This window comes from Petromyzon marinus, chromosome 2 (assembly GCF_048934315.1).
Source record: "Petromyzon marinus isolate PM22_M1 ecotype Great Lakes invasive population chromosome 2, UKy_Petmar_22M1.pri1.0, whole genome shotgun sequence".
NCBI lineage: Eukaryota > Metazoa > Chordata > Hyperoartia > Petromyzontiformes > Petromyzontidae > Petromyzon > Petromyzon marinus.
This window is the reverse complement of record NC_133668.1, coordinates 22,266,825-22,293,667: the sequence shown is the minus strand read 5'-3', so window position 1 is coordinate 22,293,667 and position 26,843 is coordinate 22,266,825. Positions and strand designations below refer to the sequence as shown.

The window sequence follows — 26,843 nt, the reverse complement described above, 5'->3', positions numbered from 1 at the left end:
ACGGTGACAGTCTCACGAAATACCTGTACATGACTACGAATTGCAGTTGACCACATGATGTCAATAGCAGGCTTTTTAAAGTGTATTTGGTATTTCAATTGGCTGCACATTTATGACCTGAAAATAACCATGAATGGCATGTTTGAAGAATCTCCCACCATAGACTTGCTTTATTCATTACCCCTCACAGACCTCACAGACAGACATCACCAAAAATAAAGAACCTGTTAAGGGGGATTTTGGTTTTACTGAATTTTTACCATAAGGAAAGTTTTTGTAAATATCTTACCTTGTCATCTTGTCTTCCAATTCATTGACCACGTGACCAGTCACACGAGTACTGTGACGCCGTGTGTCATAGTTGCCACAACTGCTCCCTGCTGTGCATTTAAAACTCAGTTGAACACACGCGTGTGAATGATAATCAGTGCGTTACGTATGGTGCGAAAGAAGTTCAGCATACATATTCTGTCACATTTAAAGCGGTAGATAATGGTTTGTTTTAAATTACGCTATGGGGGGAAAAATAAAAATCTGGCCTTCCTTTGCCCATGCGGCAATAACTTGTACCGTGTGCTTATGTGCCAGGAACTCAGCAGGGTGACCGAGCTGCAGACCAGCTTGCACGAAGCCAAGGCCATCTGCTGTGATGGGCGGCGGTGAGCTATATCCTACGGCCAAATTGCGTTTTATTGACTTTAAATTGGACGTGTGTTCAAGTTATTTTGTCACTCGTGCAGCTGCCGTGTCCCTTACAGAGTGACGTCTCGTTTTCCATCACCAGATATTCCCTGTTGACAGAAGAATGATTTCAACTTTCAGGAAGCAGTCTGGCTTTGATGGCTGCTGGATTTCCCCATTGTCTGTGCATTGAGCTTCTCATACTTCATTGCAGGACACTTGCTGTGCAAGGGATAGAGGAATACTTTTGCATACCACCCCACATGATAGAGAGAGAGAGAGTTGAGCGCTGCTGCTCACCTTTGAAAATGGAGACACTTTTACTTGATAGGCTGCCCAATTATGCAAAGTACTTGTATATTCCCTGTGTGTATGTACTACACAATACTGTATATATATTCATATCCAGCACAAATAACATCCGCCAAGTTAAGAAAGCAATTGATATGTCTGACCACAGCTTGGAATTAGGCTTTGTTGTGGTGAAGAAGATGTTATTCAGCATTATATTAAAGTAGCAACACTTTACAGAAGAACATAGACTAATATATTATTTGGTTATTTCGGTAAAGTAACGTAGGTAAAGTCACGTAGGTATAAAATATACCTACGTATATTTTATACCTACGTATATTTTATACCTACGTGACTATAAAATATACCTACGTGACTTTACCGAAAGAACCAAAGAGTATGGATTCCTGCAGTCACGAAAGCTTCAAATTAAGATTAGACAAATATGCTTAAGCATCAACTGCATCACATTTTTCAACGCACCTTTGTCTTCTGAAGTATGGAATGAGCAATACAGAAATCTATGGGTAGCTTTTGCAGCAAAATACATTTGTATTCGTCCTTTGTCCTCCGGTTAGTGTTACCAAGTCTTGGACAACCGGTCAGTTGGGCAATTTTCAAAATGGTAAGTCCCTCATAGCAACGCAACTTTATAGAGCAAATGCTCACGAAGCTGGATGAGAGTAAGCCAGTATTCAGAGTAAGCCGGCTTTTACTCATCCTCCCCCATTTAGTCTTTTACAAAATTCATATTGCCCCCCCCTCCTCCCATAACGTATGGACAGAGATAATGCACAGATGATGTCAACCTTGCTTGAAAATAATAAAAAAAAATGCAGCAGAAGATGTGATTTTTTTGCCAATAGTTGGTTTAATGTTTGTTAACTTTGTGGGCTTTAGGCTGTATTAAGTGCATAAATTCCCTGGCTGGAGTGCCTGTAAATGGCCTCTGGTATCCATTTTTAGGATTCAGGAGACCAGATATGCCTGCATTTCTTATTTATATGAAACTGAAATTGTCACGTGTATAATGCTATTTAAAGTAGTATGTCATTACCGTATTCTCTTCTGTACTTGAGTACCTATGCAAGACATCATGCGTGGTGCATATTGTTTCAAAGCACTCACAATAAAATATAAAATAGCAATAAGATACATATGATTGAATCATGTTTGAAAGGTTTATTTTTCCCAATACATTTTGATATAAAGGCTGATCCTTCACTGGAGATTCTACCAAAGGCACTTTCATATTTTTTTGAGAAATTGTAAGGAATAAATTTAATGTGGCTATAGCACAGCTGTTCTGGTTAGAAAACTCGTGAAGGTCACCCAACATTCCCGTGAGCTGGTGTAAACTGAATTCGAGTTTCAAGTAAAAAAAAACCTCAAGTCTGAGATGCAGTGACAAGCAGTAAATCTGACACAGCTCCCTTATATTTAAATGTTTTCTGTAATATAGTCATTTAAGTTAACAAGACAGACCAGATACACAACAAACGAGAACAGCAAGCGAAACATCACAGATAATACAAATGAGACATTGTTCAGAAACCGCAAATGAGACCCAGAGTATAAATGTGGCAACAAATCGTGATCCTGAATCGTGACATTTAATTGAATCTCGAAAGAGGGAATCTTATTAAATCCGATTGAAAATCAGTTCTAGGGAGCTGGGCATTGTGTTGCCTATTCTAGATTTCCAGCGCTGTCCTCCAGACAGTCTCGTCCCTTCACCTGATGAAGGCCGCTTGTGTTGTGGCGAAACGTCGTGATTTTTTGTTATTTTATTTTCACCTACGTGACTTTACCCAATAGAACCAAAGAGTATTGTGTTGCCTACTTAGCCAACCAAAAAGGTGTTTTTCTAACAGCACTTGTCCAGCAGTGTATAAGGTTAAAGGACAAATCTTTGTGTGTGTGTCTCTACGCACCCGTGCTTGTGTGCATATTTTTGTATTCGTGCACGTTTCTATTTCGTTTCTGTAATTATCTGTTATTTGGATATGCTATGCTATTTGTCAATCCTCTTTGTCCTTTTAATGACTCGAATTGTAATATTGTATACTGTACATCGTGAAAGTGCACATCGGCTCTCAAATAGAACCTATGAAGTTAAGTCACTGGATGCATCCACGGGGAAGAAGGCCCCCACTAGCGGGCCCATCTGAGTTGAGTGGCGGCCTTCTCAATGGATGTTTCCTGCAGTTTGGGCAAGTGAGCAGAACGCCCCAGTCTATTGTCGGTCGGTCGATGCTCTAAAATGTTGGCCCGAGTTTTGTATCTGCACATTGACGCGGCGCGTGTGTGCACTCGCCTGTATTTGTCTGCGAGGAATCTTTGAATTCCTGTACGTATTGTAGTATTTATGTCTGCAGTTGTGTGTTAGTACTCCCAGGCCAGCTGAAGGTGAAGCAGATGATTGCTGGATAAACACACCAGTGCCAAATAATCTCGACTCCCTCTAGAATTACTCAGCTTCAAACGAGTACTTGGTGCAATGTATCAACAGTAATAAGGTACTACTCATGTGCTGTGTTGGAGTTAATTAGCTAATTAATGTTATTTAAAGCAGCAAAGCCATAATATTGAAATAATCTTTGTGCCTGCTTGTCATGTTTCTGTCGCAAAGTTTAAATTTATTTCAGATCCATTTGTTTTCTACTTTGAGTGATACATCACAATTAGCCATGATCTGTTCGCTGCTGGATAAAGTGCTCCTCAAACCATCGCCATCTTTTACAGACCTGTATTTTAATATTCCATCCACTTCCTCTACAACAGCTCATCTCATCGCTCCATCTTCTCAGTGGTCATCTTCTTGTGGATCTTACCTTTATTTAGCTGTTAAATAGATTATATATTTCTTTTAAATGTTAATAGGTGTCACAGTGTTATTTATATTACAGTATTGTCTTTTAAATGACACTACACGTTTACTGAAGGGATTCTTAGGAGCACATTATTTTTACTTTTTTGGGGGAAACACTTTAAACTGCTGTTATCATTTGTGAAATTGATAATGTATATATTTAGAAGCTAATTAGAGGCCACTGAGATGTAAATCCTTAATCTTAAGGAGATCTATGTTTACCTAAGGTAGTCATCGCATGATTTGTTTAGTTGATAAGAGAACAACACCAGAAAACATTGTTCATCTGGCAGGTAAGCAATCTTTGGATGATAAATAAGACATGCGAGTGACTTTAGATTAAAAATGTAAGTTATGAATTTCAAACAGCAAGTTATAAAATAACAGTATTCTTATAATTGTTTGAAATATTCTGCATCTGCCAATAGCATGAGAACAGCTGTGCATTCTTTACTTAATCAATTATCAAAGGAGTTGACCACCACCTATTTCTGGTTCTCAGCTAAAAAGTGTCCATTTTTAAAAGCTCAATATGTTTAGGGAACTTGTGTTTGTCGAAATCCTTTACGCCATCTCGAGTGCATCTGGCAGTTCCAAGCATGTGTGTATGTGCATTGTAGTGTACTGGTTAGCACGCTGTGCTACTTTACCCCATCACCCGAGTTTGATTCCCGCTCACGGCCAACATGGGCGACGATTATCTGAACCGGTCCTGTGCCTCCCCTAGGTCGACTAATGAGTACCTGGTGCGATGTGTAAACATCTCCACGAGGGAGACAAAGGCGGCCAAGCGTGGTGCTGGCCCCCCACCCACTTGTGTGCTGTTCCGGCCTTCATAGGTGCTCGCTAACAGCACTTGCCCCAACAGTCTGTGCAGGCCATACACGGGGGGGGGGGGGTCTTTGTGTGCGCACCTGGTTTTTCAGGCATGTGTAGTTTCTTCAAAAATTACTCTCGCCGACACGTTGTAACAAGTCACCTGCTTACACTTTATTCACCTACTCTTGCACCAGTTGTAGGCACACCTATAACTATCTGTACGGTCACATATACTCAACTTCTCCCCGCTCTTATCCTGCACCTCACTTATCCTGCACTCAGCAGCTTTGCTCTCAGCGACTCTACACACAGCGTCTTCGCGCCCAGCGACTCTACACACAGCATCTTCACACTCAGCGACTCTACACACAGCGTCTTCGCGCCCAGCGACTCTACACACAGCATCTTCACACTCAGCGACTCTACACACAGCGTCTTCACACTCAGCGACTCTACACACAGCGTCTTCGCACCCAGCGACTCTACACACAGCATCTACACACTCAGCGACTCTACACACAGCGTCTTCGCACCCAGCGACTCTACACACAGCATCTACACACTCAGCGACTCTACACACATCGTCTTCGCGCCCAGCGACTCTACACACAGCGTCTTCGCGCCCAGCGACTCTACACACAGCATCTACACACTCAGCGACTCTACAAACAGCGTCTTCGCGCCCAGCGACTCTACACACAGCATCTACACACTCAGCGACTCTACACACAGCGTCTTCGCGCCCAGCGACTCTACACACAGCGTCTTCGCACCCAGCGACTCTACACACAGCGTCTTCGCGCCCAGCGACTCTACACACAGCGTCTTCGCACCCAGCGACTCTACACACAGCATCTTCGCACTCAGCGACTCTACACACAGCGTCTTCACACTCAGCGACTCCGCACACAGCGACTCCGCACACAGCGTCTTTGCACCCAGCGACTCCGCACCCAGCGACTCTACACACAGCGTCTTTCCACCCAGCGACTCCGCACACAGCGACTCTACACACAGCGTCTTCACACTCAGCGACTCCGAAAACAGCGTCTTCGCACTCAGCGACTCTACACAGCGTCTTCACACCCAGCGACTCTACACACAGCGTCTCCGCACTCAGCGACTCCGCACACAGAGTCTTAGCACCCAGCGACTCTACACACAGCGTCTTAGCACCTAGCGACTCAGACCCGCTCACCTGTCTGTCCCGTGCGGGGGGTTCAGCCAACTCCCGCCCGGCGACGACGTTAGGGTTGAGATCCCGTTGACGGCTGGAGCGGCAGCGGCCAGATGTCTTCACTCTTGGTTCCCGGCAACAACTCCCGACTCTCACGCCCACTCCCGCTTATAACTCCCTGCTCATCACGAGCCTTCACGCGCCTCCCCTTAAGCCTCTGCCAGGCCTGCGCCAGTTGCCCCATGAATCTCTTATCATCACACATCATCTCCCATCTCCGAGGCGCCAACCCTTGTCACAGCGTAGTACCTGTTCGACCTCGGTTGAACCCGCTTCTCCCCTTAGTAACTGGCGGTTTGTCTCTGCAAACCTCATGTTGCAACGCGCGCGCCTGTTTGCCCCCAGTTGCCCTCGGTCAATATTGTGCGCACTGCATATTTCACTCCTCTACACATGTATGTGCATTGTGTGTACACCTGTAGCTTGCCCAGTGCACTGAAATTGTACTTTCAATTACTACCGACTTGATATACTCCTTTGGAGTGATATGAACGTGGTGACTTTATAATATAATCAAATAAAAAAACCGCTCCACTGCTTACATTGCATAAGGCTGTCAGGAGTGTTTACTCCAATCACATTTAACCATAGATGCAGTGCACAAGAAATTAGACATACAGGTAGTCCCCGAGTTACGATGGTCCGACTTACGATATTTCGATCTTACGATGGCGATAGCGATACAACAAATTGTAAAATGTTTTAAATTTCGCGTGGCAGGCAAACGCAGCAGCGTACGAGGCTACGATCCTGTAGGGATGCTGCCGGGATGTACGCATCGCCCGCCTTTCTATTAAATTGCAGTTCATATCAGTAGGCTAAGAATTTACCTTGTTTTTATTTTTACTTTACATTTTACCGTGCAATACAGTATTGTAATTAATAAATACATACAGTACGTAGTTTTCCAGTACGGTACTGTAAATTGCTCTGTTTTGCTAAATTATCACTAATATTTAAGACTCCTGGGTAAGCTAGGCCATCTTCGACTTACGATATTTTTGACTTACCATGGGGTCGTCGTAACGCATCTCCATCGTAAGTACATACATCAAAACATACAAAGTGGAGTATTGTTTTTAGCATGAAAAAAACGGGTGTCCTCAGTCTCGCAATATTTTGCACATAAGTGGATTTCATGTATGCATATTGAAATTCTTTCGCACTGTACGTAGCGAAGCGATCCTTTAGAGTGTGTTCTCTCCTTTACTTGCCAATCCGTCATTCGTGCTGATCACTGGCCAGCATCCCTTGCGACGAGCAGGCCCCCATACATTTGTAACTGCTAATAGGATGTCTCTAATCTGTGTATATTCTCTAATCTGTTTTTCCTCTCACAATGAAATTCCAATTATACATCTGTGTGTGTGTGTGTGTTTTTTTGGCACTTTTTGACTATTGCTCAATTTTATCTTGGTAGTGTTCAAGTTTCTCATCCATATGTCATTGCTGGTAGTATACACTTATTTAATTCTTAATTTGGCAAGTTTATATGTTGTTTTCATTGGTGTCAGTATTCTAAGAAATATACATTTTCAAGAGCACTCTAACCTGCTCTTGTCTGCCCCTCTTTTTCTACCTTAACACTGATCCCAGTCTGCCTTCATTAACTGTTCTAAGTGGTATATATGTAACAGTACTTTCAGCACTTCATGTTATTTGTAAAATGTTGGGCCAGTATTTGACCAGAGCAAATCTCCACCACCATTATGCCACTATGCGGGTCAGAACTTGCATTTTGCATTGCTGTTATGGGCCAAACACCTTGACGAGGCACATCTAAGAATGTTTTCACACATTAAGATGCTATTTATGTGCAATGTTATGTCTTGCTAGATGTTTTGCTACATTTCACTCCGATAAGAGATCATTCCTTCAATTGATGTCCAAATGCTGCGATAACTTTTTGATTGTTCCTTTTCAATCCAGAAGGCACCAGTTTGCCCTGTATATCATTAATTGTAACAGACACACATGCACTCTATCCACTTGCATACAGTGAGGGAAAAAAGCATTTGATCCCCTGCTGATTTTGTATGTTTGCCCACTGACAAAGAAATGATCAGTCTATAATTTTAATGGTAGGTTTATTTGAACAGTGAGAGACAATAACAACAACAAAATCCAGAAAAACGCATGTCAAAAATGTTATAAATTTATTTGCATTTTAATGAGGGTTATAAGTATTTGACCCCCTCTCAATCAGAAAGATTTCTGGCTCCCAGGTGTCTTTTATACACACTCTTAAAGGGAGTGCTCCTAATCTCAGCTTGTTACCTGTATACAAGACACCTGTCCACAGAAGCAATCAATCAGATACCAAACTCTCCACCATGGCCAAGACCAAAGAGCTCTCCAAGGATGTCAGGGACAAGATTGTAGACCTACACAAGGCTGGAATGGGCTGCAAGACCATTGCCAAGCAGCTTGGTGACAACAGTTGGTACGATTATTCGCAAATGGAGGAAACACAAAAGAACTGTCAATCTCCCTCGGCCTGGGGCTCCATGCAAGATCTCACCTCGTGGAGTTGCAGTGATCATGAGAACGGTGAGGAATCAGCCCAGAACTACACGGGAGGATCTTGTCAATGATCTCAAGGCAACTGGGACCATAGTCCCCAAGAAAACAATTGGTAACACACTACGCCGTGAAGGACTGAAATCCTGCAGCGCCCGCAAGGTCCCCCTGCTCAAGAAAGCACATATACATGCCCGTCTGAAGTTTGCCAATAAACATCTGAATGATTCAGAAGACAACTGGGTGAAAGTGTTGTGGTCAGAAGAGACCAAAATGGAGCTCTTTGGCATCAACTCAACTCGCCGTGTTTGGAGGAGGAATGCTGCCTATGACCCCAAGAACACTATCCCCACCGTCAAACATGGAGGTGGAAACATGCTTTGGGGGTGTTTTTCTGCTAAGGGGACAGGACAACTTCACCGCATCAAAGGGACAATGGACGGGGCCATGTACCGTCAAATCTTGGGTGAGAACCTCCTTCCCTCAGCCAGGGCATTGAAAATGGGTTGTGGATGGGTATTCCAGCATGACAATGACCCAAAACACACGGCCAAGGCAACAAAGGAGTGGCTCAAGAAGAAGCACACTAAGGTCCTGGAGTGGCCTAGCCAGTCTCCAGACCTTAATCCCATAGAAAATCTGTGGAGGGAGCTGAAGGTTCAAGTTGCCAAACGTCAGCCTCGAAACCTTAATGACTTGGAGAAATTCTGCACAGAGTGGGACAAAATCCCTCCTGAGATGTGTGCAAACCTGGTGGCCAACTACAAGAAACGTCTAACCTTTGTGAATGCCAACAAGGGTTTTGCCACCAAGTACTAAGTCATGTTTTGCAGAGTGGTCAAAGACTTATTTCCCTCATTAAAATGCAAATTAATTTATGACATTTTTGACATGCGTTTTTCTGAATTTTGTTGTAATTCTGTCTCTCACTGTTCAAATAAACCTACCATTAAAATTATAGACTGATCATTTCTTTGTCAGTGTGCAAACGTACAAAATCAGCAGGGGATCAAATTATTTTTTCCCTCACTGTATATGTATTATTTCTTTTGTGTTGTAATTGTATTCATAAGTCTTCCATACATATAAAATGCCCCTCATTGTAATACCCTTCCCTTAGATGCTTCTTTCTTTTCATGCTTTCAAAAAAGATATACTGAATAATGTTTTTGTACTGATTTTATGGTGACCGCACTATAAAAAGACATTGATTAACGTGTCGTGGATCTTTTGTGGTGTGATCAAAATACGCTGAGCAATGCAATCATGGGACTCATTCGTTCACAAAACATTTGTCCGTGGTTGGACATACTGAGCCAAGAAGAATTACGGTTTTGTGTTTGTGTTTTACATGCTCATAAATACGATTCGTTGAATGAGCACCGTTAACTGCTGACATGAGGGCACATGTTTCCCAGGTGCCTAGCTCATGGCAGTGCTGGCTTATGAGAACCCTCAGGAGTGTTGCTCACATTTCCTGGTGTATGCAGGCAGCTGGGGGTTGCCCAGCAAGGCTTCACGGCTGCCAGCCTTGGCCTGCTCGCCAACCAGCGCAAGCGGCAGCTCCTCATCGGTCTACTGAAGTCCTTGCGCACCATCAAGACGCTGGTGTGTAAAATTGGCATTGACATTTAAAACTAACTGTGTTCATCTACAAGGGTACAGTTTTGTCTTATTACACCAGGCTGCGATGCATATGTATTGATAGATTGTACCTGCTGTGTTGTGTTGCAGCAAAGGACAGATGTCCGACTGAGTGAGATGCTAGAGGTGAGTGCTTTTAATCTCCAAGACTGGTTAAGTCATTGCATTTTTGTCACGTGTTTATTCATGCACAAAGGCACGTTTGTTCACACTAAGCATGCATGGATGTTCAGAAAAATAAACCAAGTTTATAGTGCGAAGGTAGGAGTCTTTGCCTGCCTCTCACCCTTATCTATTAACCCATTACGTCTCGGTGTGGCCCCATGACTTTCTTCGCTCCTTCCCATGGTCTCAAAGTATACATTGCCTTATAAAGGTACTGTCGTGACATCACCACCACTTAGTGGAGAACGTGGTAATGTTGCTCAACTGTGTGTGTCCTTGATAGAACGTGGGCCTATATCGTGTCCTGGAGATAACGGGATATTTTGGAGTACACCTATTTTTTTTTTATTAGTCATTAAGAACAAAACTTTAACAGTATGCAGTGCAATGCTGACCCATTAGCAGTGTCTTCATGTGCCAGGCATTCCCAGTTTAGTACTGCACTGTTCCAGTAACCACTGTGGCATTGGATTATGTGTCCGAGAATAAGTTTGTGGTTTTCGCTGATTTTTGTGGGGTTTTTACCTCTTTTTTTACATACCTATACACGAGAGAGGATGATTACTGAGGAGTGAGTTGGATTTTGGCATCGTGAGATTGTTTGGGATGGTGACATCATGGGGAGGCCTTCATCCAGCAGTGCATTGATAATGGCTGATGATGTGGAGAATCAGGAGGCATATCATACTCATAATTCTCCCCTTACCCCACCCTCCAAGCCTAGCTATTTGCAGGCATCTGCAGACTTGATGGTGGAGTTTGGGGGAGTGCCGACTGACTTTTGTGGCTGCTGTGAGCTAAGGGATTCCCTGCCTGAGTGTTTTCCCTGCTGTGTTTGTGCAGGAAGAAGATTTCCCTGCTGCCATTCAGCTCTGCCTCGAGTGCCAGAATGCTGTCAGTTCATTCAGCCACTACTCTTGCATCAGGTCGGTGGTGTCTTACAACAAAGTATATGTTGGTAGGATTAGTTACTTTACGAAACATTTACAACATCTGTGATCACTGGACGTATAATGTGCCCTTTATTTATTGAATGCTTCAAGCTGAGGCTGAGCTATAAGAGAGTAGTGTCAAAATCCCTTTAACAAACCAGCAGGTGTTAATATATCGTTTTTAATCTGGCTACAATATATACGCTTGGGTTGTGGTTACATCGGGACAACACGTTGTTTTCCAAGCCCATTTGTGGTGTTTTAGTATCCGTTTGCATGACATGCTTTTTCCAGAATATACTGGGTACTTTTGTTGTTGAAATTTAAAATCATTAAGTGGCTTGGTGGGCCGAGGGGGGGATAATGTTCATGTATCTGGCTAATATGCAAAGTAAAACAAGTCACATCCACAGTGAGGTTGGTGGGAAAATCCTGGAAACCAGTGGCTGCTTTAAAATAATGTGAAATTTTGGGTGGAGTACTTTTTTGCCCAATACTATTTTGCAGTTGCGTATCTTGTTCCCGTATAGCTTACAGCATTTTCTTATGAAAACAGTTTGTCATAATTCAATTCCCCACGTGTGATTGTCGTGGCTGAGATGGACTTTCCATTACCTTACGCAGCCTCTATCGACTTACGTTCAACTCAATCTGTGCAGAAGTCATTGTGAAAGCTAGGTGGCATTGACCAGCTCGCTTAGAGAGTTGTGAAACTGAAATGATTAATGTCTCAGGAATGCTGTTTCCAATTTTGTTCAATGACCTTCAACAATGCAGAAACAATACAATGCATTTGTAGCTTATTTTCTTACCAAATATTTGATGCTTTATAGCCTTACCAATTTACTCCCTTAACTCAAGTTTAGGTGACCTTTGCATACATTAAGTGCACTGATTATTTAAAGTAAATTACATATCCTCTGAGAGTGTAGTTTGACATTTATTTGACAATAGCTTATTGAAGAAAGTGGTAGATTTTTTTTAAAAATATATTGATGGGCCTAAAAAAAACGGTCCATGCAAAAAAACATTCCGTTTTGTTAAGTCCAGTGTGGAAGCCCTCTTGTTTGGAAGCTGCATTTTTACGTACTTCTATTGGTTATAGTGTTGTCCAAGCCAAGTTGAAGTAATTTTTTTTCTTAAGACAGATCTAAGTCATTGATGAATGTTATTTCCAGTTTGGTTGCACCTACTGTGAAATGTTGGGCACAACATAAACAAGATGTCATTGTCAGTTGACATACCTTTTTATGCAGGTTTTGTTTTGAGAGCTGCTTTTGTATTAGTTTTGTTGTTGCTGCAATTTTAAACATGACTTAGAAGTGACATGAAAGTATGACATGACCTAACCCAAAAACAAATATGGATCATTGTAAGAGCTGTGAAAGCTTATGTTTTAAGGTGACTAAGAAGTGGTTTTCTTAAATGTGTGCAACATGTTAATGTAAACATGTTAATTAATTCCAAGATTGCATTAACACCGGGTCAAGTCGCATGCATGTACTTAATCCTATGTCTCAACTGTGGTTGTTCTGGACCCTTAATGAGCTGTGCAGTTCTTTGCTGGAAAGGCTATATTCGTCGGAAGTCTCCATATATCACTTGGAACTCCTGTATTCAAACTCCCAGAGGTGTTGGCAAAGCCCCAAACCAGGATATACGATGTTGGGTGTAACATCTGTAGTTTGAATGAGCCACAACTAATAATATTAAAAAAACATTGAAGTTCTGTTTTGCACCTCGCAATTCATACGAGTAGCTGTGAGTTCCTTATTAAAAAGGACTGTATTCGTCTGTTGAACTAGTTCCCCATATGCCCAGCAGGGGGTGCTGTATCCCCACCAGTGTGAGCTTTTGTAGGCTGCCAACCATCAGTGAGTTTGCATGCAACCAAGCAAGATAAACCAGTCAAGTGAGGATTGCAATCGATTATTTGTGGCGAGTAGGCAAATATGTGCAGCACCACACCAGATGGTTTTATCAATCACAAAGTCAAAGATCCCTGTTATAGCCTGAACAGACTTTAGGGGCGAGTGCTGTTCGCGAGCACCTTTGAAGGTAGAACTTATACCGACGGGGGTGGGTGGCCAGTACTAGGTCTGACCGCCTTTGCCTCCCTAGTGGCGATGTTTGCAATCTGACACTCATTGCTGCGAGAGCCTACAATACATATCTTTCTGTTGAATCCCTATGTATATGTGATAAACAATGAGTGAACTATGTAGAACATTTCCGTTTATTATGCATGTCACTACATTTTATTCGTGGGTAATTTATGTCCTAGAATGTGATTTAATACAGTATATTTCATGTTTAATGCATGAGCAATTGTTATTTTTGGTAGCAGCAGGAGAATAGTCGTCAAAGTGGTTGTCTATTGTCATTGCCATTAAAGATTTACACTGAAATTAAATGCCATTATTATTACAATGATATCAGTGACATTTTTTTATGCCATGGTAACCCCATACTTTATTTACGGCTGGATTTACAATTGCTCGTCCCATCCGAATGCTTTAATTATCATGCAAAAACTGCTTTTGGTAAATTAATGCTTATTCCTGGTTCTTTCGGCAAAGTCACGTAGAAGAGAAACAATTAAATAATTGTATTGTTTTATATTTTTATTATTTTATTGTTTCCCTTCTACGTGACTTTACCGAAAGAACCAAGAATATGAATCCCTGTAGTCACGAAAGCTTTAAATCAAAAAAGTTAATGCTTATTAACTGTGATTTATTTTTAATTAAAATTCTATTTCAGTGAACTCAATTCAAAGCTTCAGGACACCTTGGAGCAAATTGAGGTAATGGAGTTTACACTCGGAAGTGCAGCTGTGTGGGGCCCTGCAGACAGCTCACGACACACGGTTCATGCCTCCTCGACTCACTCCCAGACCGTATGGCCCCATTATCACGTGGCTGAAATGCAGCGGCTGCTTCTGGACTCGATCCAAAAGGGTTAAAAATGGTTCAGGTGAGAATTGCGGCTATTCACAGCAACCCTTCGAGAGTGTTGGTCACGCCATTTCCTAGATACCATTATTTTTGGAGGTGAGTAGTGCATTTTTCGGTGAAAAACCTCCAAGGATCTCATTGCATCCTCAACAATATGGACTTGTAATGAAACAAGTGAGGTAGCTGTGCAACCAAAGAAGCCGAAAGTGAGGCAATGGCAGATGCTCAGCCAAATAATATAAACAGACAGCGAGACAATAACCACCACGATTCCAAACAAGAATGCAGTGACAAAGATGGCCCACTCTGGGAAATAAGCAGATTGTGAGAACAGATAGAGCCACACAGTCAAACAACCATGCAGGAAGAACATTCGAGAGACAGGCCAAACAACGGTACAGTAGACAAGACGGCACCACAGACAAGCCGTAATACAGTTCATCAGTCAAACTGTTTCATTGTCACTTCTCTTTGTAAAACCAGCATTTTCCTCTCATATGCGGCAAATGTGTAGAAGTCGTGTATGAGCCTGAATGCAGGCGACGACTGAATCCACGTGATTGTGTTGCTTGCATACAGGAACAGCTGGACGTGGCATTGGCCAAGACATGCAAGCTGTTCGATGTCGTGCACTATACCAAGGTGCAGACGGCGTACCGACTGCTGGACAAGACACAGGTTAGCTTGATGTGCAGGCACATTAGAACTGTCTCGTAATTGCATTGGTTTACTTCGCAATAATTAGGACTGATAAATGCGCGCTTCACTTGCCACATTACCTGTAAATTCACACGTCGATTTCTGCCTCCTCATGGTAATGTCTGTTAAAAATGTTCCAATGCATTTCATGCCATCTGCTTTAAAACGGAATTCGTGTGTATATATGTTGAACTTCTTTCGCTGCTGAGGGCAGACTGGTTTTAAAAGGTTTGAAATGGGTGTAGCTCAAGGGTCATAAAGAAGTGGCCGGGGCTAGTGACCATGCTTTCCCCACCTGATGATGGACGCTTGTTGTGTTGCGCCCGAAACGTCGTGATTTCTTTTATTTTATACCTACGTGACTTTACCGAAAGAACCAAAGAGTATGGATTTCTGCAGTCACGAAAGCTTCAAATCAACAATAACGTTTTTTTAATTGATATTAGTAATTTCAATAAGTCAATGTATTGAACCTACACATTCTTAAAAATAAGGGGTTTTTTTCACCTTTACCAAATCAGTTAGTTTTCCTATATAAAGCAGCAATATCTTAATTAGTGTAAGTGCAAACCTTTTCGTGTCATAGTGATAATAATTTGGGGAATGTGGAGATTTTTAAAGAACCAAGAATATGAATATTGAGATGTTTAAAATGCACTTCTTGGGCCATTTTAATAATATAATTCACATTTATAAAGCACAATTCATCCAGGAATCTAAGTGCGCCGTTTTCACTGCACCACAGTCCCCTGTGACATCCATTTTGTGCATGGAGTGATCATTCATCCAAGCAAAATTCTGTCTCAACTCTGCTTAGCTACCGAGATCTAATGAGGTGAGGCACATGCTAGGTGATTTGGCCACAGGCCTTTCCACATGCATAAGTGAAATTTTGAAGACACAAAAAACACTCGCATCACGTCTGCCGATTCGACTGCTCGCACAAACGTGTCCACGGGCAATTCCGGTTCATTCAAAATGTACTCGTTTGAATGTACGGCCCGTGGTGTTTAAACACCGACTTTGTGTCCGTTGCTTTTGAACGTGTACAGACTGCCATGGACCAGATGCACATGCATTTCACGCAGGCCATCCACAACACAGCCTTTCAGGTGGTGCTTGGCTACGTGGAGCTGTGTGCTTCCGGCGCTGACACCCGCTTCCACAAGCTTCAGTACAAGGACCTGTGCTCGGTACGTGTCCGCGTGAGCGGTAGTACGGCGAGTGAAGGGATGATTGTTGTTCACAGCCAGGACTGGTCATCTGGGCCCTGTAGGTATGTTGTGACTAACGTAAGCGCCATAGAGGTAAATGCTGGCCACACTGCCCAAACATGTGTTTTGTCAAACTTTAGTACGGTGCTCGAGAACAGCACGTTCCCCAGTAGGCTACCTAGGCTCAAAGGGGGTCTTTGTGTATAATATGTGTATGTATATATTAAACATGTGTATGTAAAAGTGTAGATGCTGGTAGGTACATATGGATTCAGTTTATGCAATGAACTTGAAGCTTTACAACAATGGATGTAATGAATGGCAGCCTTCTATTGATGTGTATTCTTTTTTAATTATCTTAAATTGTTCCCATATGCTACCACTGAGTGTGTTACGTATTTAATGCACATGAGACCTTTTGAAAATAAGGAGGGTTTTCTTTCTTTTTCTTTTTGTTGAAACTATTGAAAAACATTCAGGGGTATAATTGATTGTACATTAAAATCCTGCCCTGTTCGAAATGTAATACTCATGCGAAAACAGGCAATCATCTGTTTGTTGTTAGCCTCTTAATGAATTAATGATTGGTCCTGCTCTGCTCTTTCTTGATTTTATAGTAATGTTAAAGCACTTTGAACTGCAGCAGTGTCCTTTGTGTTTTGAGTCATGGGTTGGTGAGCACGGAGCCTGCCAAAGCCAACACGGCGGGGATGAGCAGGATGATTGTTCTTTGTGGCTGAATTTCACATCCATATTGTGTGTTATTTGAATACAGTGAGGGAAAAAAGTATTTGATCCCCTGCTGATTTTGTATGTTTGCCCACTGACAAAGAAATGATCAGTCTATCATTTTAATGGTAGGTTTATTTGAACAGTGAGAGACAGAATAACAACAAAAAAATCCAGAAAAACGCATGTCAAAAATGTTATAAATTGATTTGCATTTCAATGAGGGAAATAAGTATTTGACCTCTCTGCAAAACATGACTTAGTACTGGTGGCAAAACGCTTGTTGGCAATCACAGAGGTCAGACGTTTCTTGTAGTTGGCCAACAGGTTTGCACACATCTCAGGAGGGATTTTGTCCCATTCCTCTTTGCAGATCTTCTCCAAGTCATTAAGGTTTCGAGGCTGACATTTGGCAACTCGAACCTTCAGCTCCCTCCACAGATTTTCTATGGGATTAAGGTCTGGAGACTGGCTAGGCCACTCCAAGACCTTAATGTGCTTCTTCTTGAGCCACTCCTTTGTTGCCTTGGCCGTGTGTTTTGGGTCATTGTCATGCTGGAATACCCATCCACGACCCATTTTCAATGCCCTGGCTGAGGGAAGGAGGTTCTCACCCAAGATTTGATGGTACATGGCCCCATCCACCGTCCCTTTGATGCGGTGAAGTTGTCCTGTCCCCTTAGCAGAAAAAACACCCCCAAAGCATAATGTTTCCACCTCCATGTTTAACGGTGGGGATGGTGTTCTTGGGGTCATAGGCAGCATTCCTCCTCCTCCAAACACGGCGAGTTGAGTTGATGCCAAAGAGCTCCATTTTGGTCTCTTCTGACCACAACACTTTCACCCAGTTGTCTTCTGAATCATTCAGATGTTCATTGGCAAACTTCAGACGGGCATGTATATTTGCTTTCTTGAGCAGGGGGACCTTGCGGGCGCTGCAGGATTTCAGTCCTTCACGGCGTAGTGTGTTACCAATTGTTTTCTTGGTGACTATGGTCCCAGCTGCCTTGAGATCATTGACAAGATCCTCCCGTGTAGTTCTGGGCTGATTCCTCACCGTTCTCATGATCATTGCAACTCCACGAGATGAGATCTTGCATGGAGCCCCTGGCCGAGGGAGATTGACAGTTCTTTTGTGTTTCTACCATTTGCGAATAATCGCACCAACTGTTGTCACCTTCTCACCAAGCTGCTTGGCAATGGTCCTGTAGCCATTTCCAGCCTTTTGTAGGTCTACAATCTTGTCCCTGACATTCTTGGAGAGCTCTTTGGTCTCGGCCATTGTGGAGAGTTTGGAATCTGATTGATTGATTGCTTCTGTGGACAGGTGTCTTTTATACAGGTAACAAGCTGAGATTAGGAGCACTCCCTTTAAGAGTGTGCTTCTAATCTCAGCTCGTTACCTGTATAAAAGACACCTGGGAGCCAGAAATCTTTCTGATTGAGAGGGGGTCAAATATTTATTTCCCTCATTAAAATGCAAATCAATTTATAACATTTTTGACATGCGTCTTTCTGGATTTTTTTGTTGTTATTCTGTCTCTCACTGTTCAAATAAATCTACCATCTTTGTCAGTGGGCAAATGTACAAAATCAGCAAGGGATCAAATACTTTTTTCCCTCACTATAGGTACTCTGGAAGTGAAATGAACTTTTGACTTGTGCCTTGGAATAAAATGTAGCTGGATGTCTTATTGATTTGGGGCAAACTGCCTTAGCATTGTTCGCAAGATTCTTTTTTTTTCAAAGTTGAACGAATAAAAATCATCTCCCTGCTCATACGTGGTGGTTCTAAATTCACTTGGCAGTAGCTAGCCGCAATAGATTGCCCAGTTTTGGCCATTGTTTGCCTAACATTTTTTTTAACGACTAACATCTACCTCATGAAACATTGTATGTATGTTGAACTTCTCTCGCACCGTATGTAGCCATCCGTGCTAATCGGAGGTGCGGCGGAAGGACAACAACGAGTGTTGTGCAGTAGCTCAGCTTTTTATTGGAAGTGAAATGTTGTTCCAGTTGGCTGTCACCAACTTAAATCACTAAAGCTTAATTTCCCAATTTTTTTAAATGGCCTCATTAGTGAGATGTCCAACAGATGGCAGTAACTACATGGGAGCACTGCATATGCGTGAGCGAAGGAGTGACCTTTGAAAAAAAAATAACAAGCAGACTAATTTTTTTCCCCTACTAACCTTTCCAAAATGAATGAGGGCGTTTTGCTAAAACTTGTTTGGAACAATACTTAATTTACGGGATAACTCATAGAGTTCTTCAAGACAAGTCACCGATGCCCCGTATCGCGACACACTTTCAAACCTTGAAAGGATCCCTACTGTAGAATGTTGGAGACAGGCAACATACCTACATGAATGTGTTTGCATCTTAACACTGGCTGTACAACTCAGACAAGCTTTACGTTATTCAGAACTAAACATGGACAAATGACATACATGCTTAAACTCTTATCAAGTTAATTGAGTTCTGAATTCGAGTGACCTTCCATTGGAGTGTATGAATGTATTTACTACTATAAAATACTATAATGAGCCAAGAATGTCTGTGTGTCCCGTGCGTGACGTCACTCCACGTAAGGCCAGCCCCTCTCATTAATAATCATGAAGAGGTGACATCTTCCAAATGGACACCCTACCCCCATTAATAATAATTAGCGGGTGACGTCACTGCACATGGGGGAGGGGGGGGGGCGAGGTGTCTCCTCCCCCCTCCTCGGCGTCAACTGACAAACCTCACTACAAAGGCAGAACCCTCATCACGTCACGTGATCTCCGTAACGCTGTTGTTGAGACATCAAAGTAAAAAGGACGTCATGATGAACAAGGGATTATAACCTTGAAATTAAATAGGTCTGTGTCACCGCGGCCTTACAAATTGCACACGAATTGATGCAATGAATATCACGTCGCGGTCTGCTGTTTGCTTGCAAGTTGAATATTTACTGAAATACACCCGTCCTTGGACGGGCAAAAGGCTAGTTCTATATATTCATATAAATTTTACTTCGTTAGGATGGAATGTTTTGAAATGGCCACCTGGTCCTTAACATACTTGAAAAATCTTTGATGTATCAGATCGGTAGTATGGTAAGAATGAAGTCGGTCACCTTTCCACTCCGGGTGTCAAAGCTATTTTATCTGCGAGCCACTTTATTTAGCTGTGTCAGTCGATGGCCATAGCTTTGAGGCATCCTTGAGAATATTTACACCAGTAGCACCTCTACAGCTAGAGCAGTAGCAAAAGGCGGTGCAGGCGGTGTTTTTGCTTGAGCATATACCTGCATACACTGTTAAAAAAATATATAGAAACATACTCTAATTGAATAAAGTTGCAGTTACATGGAATATGACCATGTTATGCCCTTAGTCCCACGCCTCGTTAGTTTATGAGTAAGATATCATTGACTAGTGTGAATTGAAGTCCGAATTCGGAAGTAAATTGTGAAAGTGATTGGTGATTATTTGGTTCTAGTATTCACCCGTGTCTTTGTCTGTGGCATGCCATTGGGCCTTACCCCGCACTGGCATGAGACATACAATATCCTGCGAGCACTCATTTTCAAGTGACTCCACTTCCACAAGCTGTCTGCAAAAAATAACCTGTGTGTGTGAGTTTTCGTGTACGCGATGGTAAGCGTGATAGCGAGCGGTGCGCCCGTGACTCGTACTCCACTGTTTAGAAGTGCGGACAATGGACGGATGGAGGGGGGCGGCTGGGCAGGACAGCATTATGTCTGCTTCCTTCCTGGCTCTGGCCGTGGTGCAGGGGGCCCAGATAGCGACGATAGGATGGCGTCCAATGCAGACCACTTCTCAGCTGATTTATAGCCCTTAGGCTTGAGTGAAATTCACTCAGGGCCTATTTGTTTATTCGCGCATTAGTTAATGAATTCATTGTTTGTCTAAGATGTTATTATCTTGTGTGACACGTTAAAGTGCGGTGAATTAATTTTTAAACAAATTGTATGTAATTATTAATTGCACATTTGTTTTATGGGGGGAGGTTCAACGAAGTAAAACAATTACCAAGTTGATATGACTATAGCATTCATTCAACTGTATTGAGAAATTGTTTGTTTTCTCATTGTTGCATTGGAATAAAATTACTGAAAATCCTTTGTACCTTGATAAGATTTAACCTCCTGTGTTAAAAACAAAACAAATGATAGTTGCTAAACACTAGGTATGAACTACAATAACTATAAGAAGGAAACATTCCTATTATTATTATCCAGCAGTTATATATTAGCACCATCTGCATAATTTTCAGTACTTATAACAGTGCTTTTGAAAGAGTAAGGGCAGATACACAGTGCCACAACTCTCATTTGTTCAGCTCTGTATGGGGTTTCTTGTGATGTGGGTTCGTGGCCACCCACCAAGTGATTTCCATCTTTAATATGGGCATGTGTGATAACATTTGCATATTTGCATATGGTGTTTCTGTAGTGGCATCCTCCAACATTATGTGTGCAGTTATACCATCTGTGACGTCTGCCAATCATGACATACAAATAGTTTCGATTTAAAGCTTTCGTGACTGCAAGGATTCATCTTCATGGTCTACAACATCCCTGGGTTGAGTCATGGGTTTTAAGTTTCCTCAAACTCAATCTGAGGCTTTTTGGTTTGTGACGTATAAAAGTCCAGGGGCAGCGGGGGTGGCACGCTGAAGGGGAGATGACAATCAGACTGGACTGCTCTCAGACTTGATGTCAAAAAATCAACCCTAAGTGTCTCCATGCTGATCTAAGCAATGGGACAGCTCATCTCCATTGGCGGCCCAGAGTGAGTACGGAAAAATTCCCATACTTCTGATGGAGGCCATTCTCTCTCGATGACAATTACTTGTTGACTTTCCTCAGGGTTAGAACAATTTCTTTGAGCGCTGAAGTGATGATAGGCTGGGCTGAATCACGACCATGCTAGTAAATTCCAACCTTCCTGCGCTATAAACCATAGTGCCACCCAGCTGGATTGTAAGCCCCAGCACTGGGCTTGGGAATATTTACTTCTCTCTGTGCCTTAGCGAATTTTGCAGCCCGAAGATGCAAGACTGACACGTGTTGGTAGTGTTTTGCCGGGCTGAGCATCGCGAGAGCCAGGAAACTCAAATATACATATAAAATGTGGGAAAGACTCGAAAACAAGTTATTTAACTTTGATTTATTATACAGTTCAGTATTAATGATTCATAACATTTCAGCGTGATTGATATTACACTCCATGTAAATACAGATAATCTCTTAAATATGAATATATTATTCGTTTTATTAACCTCTCACGGGTGATGCCTTTGCAAAATTGACTTTCGGTTTTGATGTGTATTGTCTTGAGAGAATCTGGAAATGTAATTACCATGATTTTGGTCCTCGCTGACGGCACTTTGGGCTTTGCTTGCAGCACGTGACCGTGGACAGCTACATCCCCTGCATGACGGACCTGTGCAAGGCGCTCTGGGAGGTGATGCACAGCTACTACCAGACCATGGAGTGGCATCGCGAGCATGACGGTCAGGCCTACATGCACGCACCCATTCCCCCACCCACACACGTCTCACCTATCTGCTACAAAAGTAACATTTCCCACAGTTAGCCTTTAATCCCACTTTTGCAACCAGCATGTACAAGCCGCGCCAGTGTGGGGCCCTGACGTTATGTGCGGTTCTCCATTGGTGATTTTGCCAAGCCTAGCCAAAACCAAAATGTGACACTGTCCTCCGAAGACATTTGAATCTGGCTCTGGGTGAAGCTGACATCAGATGCAAGTCAGGTGTGACATCAGTGGAAAAAACAGCCTACAGTAGAAAATGGCTATTATGCTCAAGAGATAAGTGCTTATAATAAGCACTTAATACAACGATCCCCCATATAGCATTAACAGACAGTTGGGGCAAGTTCCGTTATTGAGCACCTATGAAGGCTGGCACAGCACACGAAGGAGGGGGTGGATGGCCAGCACCAAACCTGGCCGCCTTTGTCTCCCGAGTGGTGATGGTTACACACTACACCAGGTACTAATTTGAGGCTGAATCGACATAGGGAAAGGCCCAGGACCAGTTCAAATATTTGCCACCGTTATTGGTCCTGAGCGGGAATCAATCTCTGGTCACCGTGTTTGTCGCGCAGCATGCTAACCACTGTGTCACCGCCCCCCACACATACATACAGACACACGCACAACAAGGCGAACATCTCCCCTTTTGACCATATAGACTGGTGAGGCAATTACTGTTCATGAAACCAGCATTGTAGACATGAGTTGGTGTGGCTAACACCATGCCTGGCCACCTTTGTCTCCCCAGTCCTTATATTCACATGCTGTACCAGGTACTAATTTAAAGCTGAGTTCACTTCAGGGAAATCCTGGACAGGTTCAGATTTCTCTTGCTTATTTGTGTTATCCATGGCCCGGACACAAACCTGTGGGAATCATACTGCAGTGTGCTATCCACTGGGTCACTTCCCCACGCACATACATGGCAAACAGAAACTTCACACACACACAGCACAATTCCCCTCCCTTGCATATACACTTGAAGTGGTTTTGCTGAGAACATGCAGGGTCTTGCAATAACCTCATCAATGCCCGGCCACACACACTGTTGGCCCAGGATCTATTCATCTGCCATTGCCTTTCCTGTACATAACATATATATGTACAGGAAAATTGCAGTTTCACATCAGCTTCACAGTATTTGGCAGAGGAGGCGTATGGAGTATCTTTGTCTTCATAAGATATTGTCACATGTTCAAACATAATGTTTCATTTAAAGAGTTTCACTCAGATGCACAACAGACTAATTCACAGCGTTGTCTTGGTGACAGCACACAGTCACCTACTGTTACAAATTTGTTTGGCAATTATGGTGAGAAAATGACGTCATTACAATAATGGCATATGAAAAGCCACATAACCTGTTACAGATGTTGGCAATAACGCGTCATTGCCGTACTGGTATAGGCATTCTTATTGGTGAGAGCAATCCTTATGTGAAACCTACACGGACTGTCAGAAAGTGTAATACAAAGGTTTAACAAAAAAATCTCTCACTTGGGCTTTACACAAACATGTTTCTAATTTGAAATAAATATAGATAGCTAATTATTTAACGTGAAAATATATCACAGGACGGTGAAGGATAGCATTTTACAAAAAGAAGTTTCCCTGTGAAGGCCCCCTCATGCAAGACAAAGAAACCAAGCGTCCGGCTTCCTGATTTGTAGCACAGAGATACAGGTGGAGATTTGTATGCACTCAGCATTCTATAAATAATGTGAGGGGTGAATGAGGCGCTTTCTGTAACAATCACGGTACAGCCAAAAGGTCCACAAGTTCAACTGTGCAGTGTTTCCGAAACTGGAGTGGTTAACTGAACTGCAGTAAATTGCAGTCTGGTGGGGCACTGTGGTTTATGTGATCGTTCCACGATTAAGACAGGTTAGGAAGCTGTGTGCACGAAACATAAATTACACGTGCAGTGTCTGTATATATGAACGCCTACTAAACTATACTAATTGGTACCAGGTCCATTTCAGATAATCACAACGTTATGGTGAGATGGCTGAGTGGAAGCCTCTGCCATTTAATGTTTTGAAAGTTTAGTCAACATTGACATAGTTTTACATGTTTTAGCAGCTCATGCGTATTGAGGTTTTGGGGGAACTTTACTGGTCATTATTTTTCTTGGGTCAGAGAAGGACCATTTCTCTTTTCCCCTACATAATTTCCAAATGTATACTCTTTGTTTTTTTTCGGTAAAGTCACGTAGGTAAAAAATACATAAAATAAATGAAAACTAAGTAAAAATGTAGTTTTCATTTATTTTATTTATTTGAAAACTAAATTAAAATGTAGTTTTCATTTATTTAATTTTATTATTTGTTTACCTTAGTGACTTTACCGAAAAAACCAAAGAGTATGAATCCTTGCAGTCACGAAAGCTTCAAATCTAGAATTCCAAATGTATGTTTGGGAAATGGCTTTGTAATTCAAAACATTGTCTTTATTCCAAGAATACAAAACTTAAAATATCACACCACATTTTCTTCGTATCAACAAATAAAGTATTTTGCAATGACTGCTCCCCAGCACAGAGCCAGGTACTTAGTATGTTGGCATTTGCTTTGTCCTGTAAGTTGAGGACTCGGTGGACGTGATAGCAATTTCAATCTTGAGAAAATGGGGACAGTTGTGCATGAATTTCAATGCAATGTTGTCATGCACAAAAACACACACGCAAACTTCACACAACAACAACACTCACAAATGGACAGATTGGTTACTATAACTTGAAGTGCATATAAAGGAAATGAGCCATCTGGAAGACTCCAGATTTATGGTGAGAGTGCTTTTGAACGAGATTCTTTACTTAGAATAACTTACTTTTGAATATATTCCTCATTTACTGCATGTACCTAGATTGTAATTTCAAGAAGTCTGTTTAGGTCAGGAAAAGTCAGCCGGAATTTAAACCAAGGGCGAGATTCTCATCTGGATTAGACAGCTGATTGATATTACTTTGGTGGTTTTTCCCCTTTGCAATGGAGAACTCGGCACTTTTTCACCGCCAATCGAACATAAAAGGACCTTTGCCAACACGTGCATTCGGCCCCAATAAGTTAGCAAATAAGAAATGTTAATCCTCTGACTTAAACTAGTAATTCTAGAGAGTCGCATTTGCTGTTTTGGATTCTCTGGATCCACGCAATGCAACTCTAATTATTCATTTTCTTGTAGGTCTCAGGTCAAACAACCTATTTAATTTACCTGTAGCTTGTTATGTTTTTTTTTTCTCGAAATGTATTTTAAGTTTATTAGCAACATCTCACCATGAGATAAATAATATATATTGAACTCTCGCAGATCAGTACGTCAGAGAACGCCCGTAGAAGAGTTTTTCAAAGGATTTTTTCCCAAAGAAATCCATCAAATGGGCACATTTTATCCTTTGCAAATTGGAGTCGCACTTTTCCACATTCTGCTGTGACTCTGCTTGTACACGTGACTGGCACACCTATATTATTCTCAAACCTGTAAGTTAGCCATAGTCAGTGTAACACCAAATTTACTTTGGATTTTTTGTTGTTGCAGTAATTGATGATCCGTTTAACACGTAGGCTTTCGCAACCAATATTATTCATAATAAACGTTTTTGGGTTAGAGCGCGTTATTTCTAATGTGTCGTAACCCTCCACCACCCGACACGGCCAATCGGCAAAAAAAAAGTGTCACGTTGACAAAAAGACAAAATGGTTCGCTACTTTTAGCCCACCGGTGTGTTGAAGAGTGAATCCACCAATGGTGATCCACCAATGACTGCACATCCACTTCCCACCACCACAGTTGCCAATATTTATTCATTTTTGTAGGATATGGAATTTTGCAGTCAATCCACATTCTTGTCAACACGAGGAAGTGTAAAATGCTATACCCATCCATTGTAATGAATGCAATTTTTTTTCATACAATTCCCGTGCACGCCTCAGTCATCCACGTGCTTTGTTCGTGCTCTGTTCCTCCTCTCGCTGTCTCACGTTATTTACTTTACATTTACTTTTATAAATACACGTAATTCCTCAAGCCTGTCAGAAGATCTCTGCAGACTTCCACATTCAGTGAACCTCGGCTTTCCCGCCGTGGTTAATTTTTTGTTGCGAGTGACCTGGATGAACCTGTACAGTAGTGATTTTTTTACATTCTTTAATTGTAAACGTTTAAATTTTTATTTAAAGCTTTTCGTGACTGCAGGGATTCATATTCTTGGTTCTTTCGGTAATGTAACGTAGAAGGGAAACAATAAAATAATAAAAATATAAAATGATAAAATTCTCACGACGTTTCGACTGCAACACAAGCAATCATCATCAGGTGTGAAAACCACAGCAATAAATTTTCCGTCTTCTCTCACCTGAAGACGGTCGCTTGTTGTTGCGATCGAAAAGTCGTGATCTATTATTTTTTCCTACCTATGTGACTTTACCGAAAAAACCAAAGAGTATCGTACTTGTATTATGTATGTTGAACTTCTTTCGCGTCGTACGTAGCCAACTATGCTAAGAGG

General features: G+C 42.0%; 1 protein-coding gene across 2 annotated transcripts in view; it reads left to right on the top strand.

Annotated features, from left to right (window-relative positions):
- The window catches only part of VPS50 (VPS50 subunit of EARP/GARPII complex), a 116,108-nt gene that overhangs the window by 22,369 nt on the left and 66,896 nt on the right, over positions 1-26,843 (top strand). For both annotated transcript variants that reach the window (XR_012945894.1, XM_076071519.1), the window contains exons 6-13: positions 589-659; positions 9,914-10,031; positions 10,158-10,193; positions 11,076-11,158; positions 13,928-13,970; positions 14,701-14,799; positions 15,873-16,013; positions 22,184-22,292. Coding sequence is in view for 1 of the 2 variants with exons in the window: in XM_076071519.1 (XP_075927634.1) it covers positions 589-659; positions 9,914-10,031; positions 10,158-10,193; positions 11,076-11,158; positions 13,928-13,970; positions 14,701-14,799; positions 15,873-16,013; positions 22,184-22,292 (700 nt within the window). In the remaining variant the exon portion in view is untranslated. The remainder of the gene's footprint in view (positions 1-588; positions 660-9,913; positions 10,032-10,157; positions 10,194-11,075; positions 11,159-13,927; positions 13,971-14,700; positions 14,800-15,872; positions 16,014-22,183; positions 22,293-26,843) is intronic.